Source organism: Spea bombifrons, chromosome 1 (genome assembly GCF_027358695.1).
Source record: "Spea bombifrons isolate aSpeBom1 chromosome 1, aSpeBom1.2.pri, whole genome shotgun sequence".
NCBI classification, from domain to species: Eukaryota; Metazoa; Chordata; class Amphibia; order Anura; family Pelobatidae; genus Spea; species Spea bombifrons.
The window spans coordinates 165350490-165355413 of record NC_071087.1 but is presented as its reverse complement, the minus strand read 5'-3'; the positions used below and the strand labels follow the sequence as shown (position 1 = coordinate 165355413).

The window sequence follows — 4924 nt, the reverse complement described above, 5'->3', positions numbered from 1 at the left end:
CCTAGTGTTTCTGATCGCTCCAGACTGGCCTCATATCGGATGAGAATATCGCTTGTTGAACCATTCATGCTACCCGACAGGATCTTCTCCACCAGGCCCCAGCCCTGCATTCAAGTCTGTTATCTGAAGCTTGGACATTGAGTGGAGAGTGCAGGGCCCTCCTCACCTGTTGTCTCTGTTAGTCAATTTATGTTACATGCTACTTGTTATGTCCTGTCTACCCGTTGTACAGCGCTACGGAATTCGATATATAAAACAATAATTATAATAATTACTGACCATGGCGCGTCTGCTGAGGTTTTGATGAGGCTTCTTCAGAGTTGCTAACTAGTTATGTCTGTTAAATACGGCAAGATCTGGAAGGACTTGTGTCAAACAAAAGGGTGCATCGTCCAAGAGCTCAGGTATCACTCTGCACTTGGACTTCCTTGAGGTTGGGTTCCACCTTCTGAAGGTTCAGATTGCAGCCTTGAGTGTATTTAGGGGATCCTGTTCCTGTTGGCGATGCTTCCTTCAGAATTTGACCTGGAAGATTGCTGAGATTTCCTGCCTAGGGTTTGGATATTGTCCCAGATGTCTGCGCCTGTTAGTAAGATTTTTCTCCTTGCATTTGCAGAGCTCCAGGCACCCAGAGACGTCTCCATTTTATCTAACGCATGAAATTATCTAATCTTGTCCCCAACTGTCTCATTCTCTGGGTTTTAAGAGATGCTTCTTTATTTAAAAATAAATCCTGGAGATTCTCCAATCCGTTTATCTGCCTGAAGGTTTCCGTTAGACGTCGGGTTGTTGCTTGCGTCAGACTTCCGAAGATTCCATGTCGGACTGTTCCGTCCCTCCTAATTCTTCTGTCTCCCAGTTTGCTGCTGGGCAGCGCAAGGGAACTATGGAATTCCTCGCCTGGGAATTTCTCTTCCTTTCGCTTATCATCCAGCGCCATGTCTGACTTCACTCAAGGGTAAGGGGACAGTCCGGGGGTATTTCCACGTCGTTTGTGCCATGCCTAAGAGGAAGAATAGCTATATCTACCCGATATATTTATTACTTGCCTTTATTTAGCACCGTCGATTTCTGCCGCGCTTCTTAGTCCGTATAGTCGAAGGGTCTGAGAGAACTAGAAATGCCCGTGAGACACGGCCGTGCTTTAGGCAGAGGTGCCCGAACTTGCAATGTAAGAAGCGTATGGTGAAATAAGGTAAGACTGTCTCCGTTTTCACCCGTTTAGTGGCCGTAGTCACCGCTTTAATGATGTGGTGTCGTTCTCCGCGTCCTGCTCTCTGTGTGATTGTTTAATTCCTTACAACAGACACGAAAAACCGCCAGCTGGCTCTCCCGCGAGATGAGGAAGGACGGGCATTGCGTGGCGTTGTTGAGTGGAGAGTTACCAGTCGCTCAGAGGGCCGACATGATCCAAAGATTTCGGGAGGCGAAAGAAAGGGTGCTGATTACGACAAATGTCTGCGCCAGAGGTAACATCGCCTGTAAACGCTGTTTTCTTGTCCGGCAGCATGGAGCGCTGTGTTCATTTCTGTCATCCTCTGCTTTTCCAGGGATTGACGTGGAGCAGGTGTCCATTGTAGTAAACTTTGATCTCCCGTTGAACATGGACGGGGCGGTCGACTTTGAAACGTATCTGCACCGTATTGGCCGCACCGGACGATTTGGAAAAAAGGGCTTCGCTGTCAATCTTGTGGAAAAGTGCAGCCTCTCTATGTTGCATGACATCGAAGATCACTTCAGTGAGTATGGGGTTAATGCCTTTCTAGTGGGAGAAGTGGAGCTTTACCTACCAGGCCCACACTGTGACGGCCGCCATTCTGCCCCCTAGGCTGAGAATGCGTGGGAGATGCTGCAAAGCTTGTGCATGCGTGAAAAGTAAGGGTTAACCCTGGGGGACGTAACTGTGCCGGGTTACTTCCTATGGATAAAGTACCGTTTGCTCTCCCCGCACAGTGTCCCCGATCAGCATTAAATTATTATTGTTATTATTATTATTATCCTTTATTTATATCGCGCCAACAGTTTACGCAGCGCTTAATACAATGCATAATAAATTCAAGGGATATGACAAGACAAGAATTGACAGACTAAGACAAACCGATACATTTGGTGGAGAGAGCCCGGCTCGCAAGCTTACAATCTAGAGGGAAATGTGGTGACAAACATAAGGCATAGAGAGAGGGTGAGAGGTAGTGTGGGGGTATCAGTGACGGGTGAGAGGTAGTGTGGGGGGTATCAGTGACGGGTGAGAGGTAGTGGGGGGGTATCAGTGATGGGTGAGAGGTAGTGTGGGGGTATCAGTGACGGGTGAGAGGTAGTGTGGTGGTTGTATCGATGACAAGGAAGTTCTAGCAGCTAAGATGGTGCGGCGTCTCTGAAGAAGTGGGTTTTTAGATGTTTCTTGAATGTCGGGAGGGAGGGTGAATTCTGAAGGTTCCTTGGGAGCAGATTCCAGAGATCTGGGGGCAGCTCGAGTGAAATCTTGTAGACGGGAAAAGGAAGAGGTGACGAGTGAGGAGGAGAGCCTTAGCCCATAGGAGGAACGTAGGGATCGAGTAGGAGAGTATTTGCTAATGAGGGCAGAAATGTACGGAGGAGCAGTATTGTGGATGGCCTTATGTCAGTACCAGGATCTTAAATTTAATTCTAAAGGTAATTGGGAGCCAGTGGAGGGTTTCACAGAGGGGGGGAAGCAGAAGAGGAGCGACGAGCAAGCAAGATGAGCCTAGCAGCGGCATTTAGGATAGACTGTAGAGGAGAGAGTCGAGACAGTGGAGTGCCAACCAGAAGAGTGTTGCAGTAGTCAAGACGGGAAATGATAAGGGAATGAACCAGGGTTTTAAATGCCCTCGTTAACTCTTTAGATAACGCTCTGACAGAACACATCTTCTCTTCCAGAAACGAGAATTACGAGATTGAACACCGGAGACATGGATGAAATTGAGAAAATCTACCAATGAAGTGAGGAGCGGCAGCCGCTTCTTTTCAGTTTGTTTGTTTTTTGCATTTTTCTGTAAATCTTTGTTATTATTATTAAATATCGACATAAAGACGAAGCACTTGGATCTCACTGGATTGTTCTGTTTGCATTTAAATTCTTCCAGACTCACTCATTTGTTGTTCTATAAAATGTATATTTAAGGTACACGCCATACGTTGGAGTAAAAGTCTCTCTGGGAAGCTTTTGGTTTTTCGCTTCACTTTTGTTGTTTCTCGAGCACTTTTACACCATGATCCGCTGGATTATTCACTAAATATCAATAAATGATTTAAAACCTGCGCTGCACCATTTCACCGCAGGATCTCTACATGACACTTTACGATTTTGTTGGGCTAAATATTTTATGGTGTGCATATATCTACACACGCCATGCACACACGTGTGGATTTTTGCTTTACTTTGTGCTATGTTTGTGTTGTATGTAAATAATAAATCTCATTTGTAATGTTTTATGCCACAAATACAAAGGTTTTATGCATAATCTCTAAAATGTCCAGGACTCGTTTAATTGTTTATATAGCGCTAGCACATAGACAGGTTTAGTGCTTTTTTGGATGTTACAGGCGACAAAATGGAAAATCCCCCTTCTCCAAACGTAAAACTTTTGCATTTTATTTTGCGATGCCCGGGGTATCACTAGGAAGGTTTGGACACCAAGCTCTGGCAAAGGAGCCATAACGTTAATTTTCCTCCAACGTTTCCGTGTTTCTTGTAATCGGTGCAAAGAATTATATGTGGCAGCAGAGAAACGTGCCTTCAGCTGCTGAAACCCCGCATGCGCAGGTTTTTGTGTGTGTGTGTGTATATACCGTATTGGCTCGGATATAGGCCGCCCCCGTATATAGGCCGCACCCTAAAAGTTTGGTGCTTTTTTAAAGAAAAAGCTTTTTTTCTTTAAAAAAGCACCAAAAAAAACATGCTGCCACTCTGTCCCCCCCCCCGAGATATGCTGCCACTGTCCTCCCTCCCCGCGATACGCTGCCGCTGTCCTCCCTCCCCGCGATCCGCTGCCGCTGTCCTCCCTCCCCGCGATCCGCTGCCGCTGTCCTCCCTCCCCGCGATCCGCTGCCGCTGTCCTCCCTCCCCGCGATCCGCTGCCGCTGTCCTCCCTCCCCGAGATCCGCTGCCGCTGTCCTCCCTCCCCGCGATACGCTGCCGCTGTCCTCCCCGCGATACGCTGCCGCTGTCCTCCCCGCGATACGCTGCCGCTGTCCTCCTCTGCCCCCCCCCTCCTCGACTTACCGGAGCAGACTCCCGGGTGTCTTGCGGGGCCGGCGAGGGACATCTACGCAATACGCGTATGCAACTTCCGGTACCGGAAGTTGCATGCGCGTATTGCGTAAATGTCTCCCGCCGGCCCCGCAAGACACCCGGGAGTCTGCTCCGGTAAGTCGGGGGTGGGCAGAGGTAAAACGCTTAGATAACCTCCCGTGCCGGCACCCCCCCCCCCGTGGGAAGTGCTGGCAGGGGAGGCTGTCTGAGCGTATCAGGGAGTAGGATGCAGGTCCCCTGCACCGCTGCGGGGGATCTGTATCTTAACCCCGCTGCCTGCCCGGCGCCCGGGACTGCATGTCCCGGGCGTCGGGCGCTAGACCCCGAATATAGGCCGCACCCCCACTTTAAAGACTTAAAGTGGGGGAAAAAAGTGCGGCCTATATTCGAGCCAATACGGTATATATAATTTTAGATCTACAGGGCACAGTACATTTCACTGCACATCATCAAACAAAGGGTTAAATGATAATGTGCTATACAAACCGTTTAGGTAAAGAGGTACGTTTTCACGAGTAGACCAGCCTTTTGCTTTTCTCCTACACTCGCTTTTGTGGATTACAGCTCCCCTCAGACTCGGGAGAGCTCAGTTTCCATGAGCGGAGCGATGCATCCATTCATAATGGATGTTTCCATTCCGACACCAGAACC

At 48.7% G+C, this 4924-nt stretch overlaps 1 protein-coding gene across 1 annotated transcript in view; it reads left to right on the top strand.

The window, feature by feature from the left end:
* Positions 1 to 3137, top strand: part of LOC128467458 (ATP-dependent RNA helicase DDX25-like) — a 12844-nt gene extending 9707 nt beyond the window's left edge. The window contains exons 7-9 of the mRNA XM_053449112.1: positions 1307 to 1469; positions 1551 to 1739; positions 2899 to 3137. Coding sequence (XP_053305087.1) covers positions 1307 to 1469; positions 1551 to 1739; positions 2899 to 2960 — 414 coding nt within the window. The 3' untranslated portion in view covers positions 2961 to 3137. The remainder of the gene's footprint in view (positions 1 to 1306; positions 1470 to 1550; positions 1740 to 2898) is intronic.
* The last annotated feature ends 1787 nt before the right edge of the window (positions 3138 to 4924 follow it).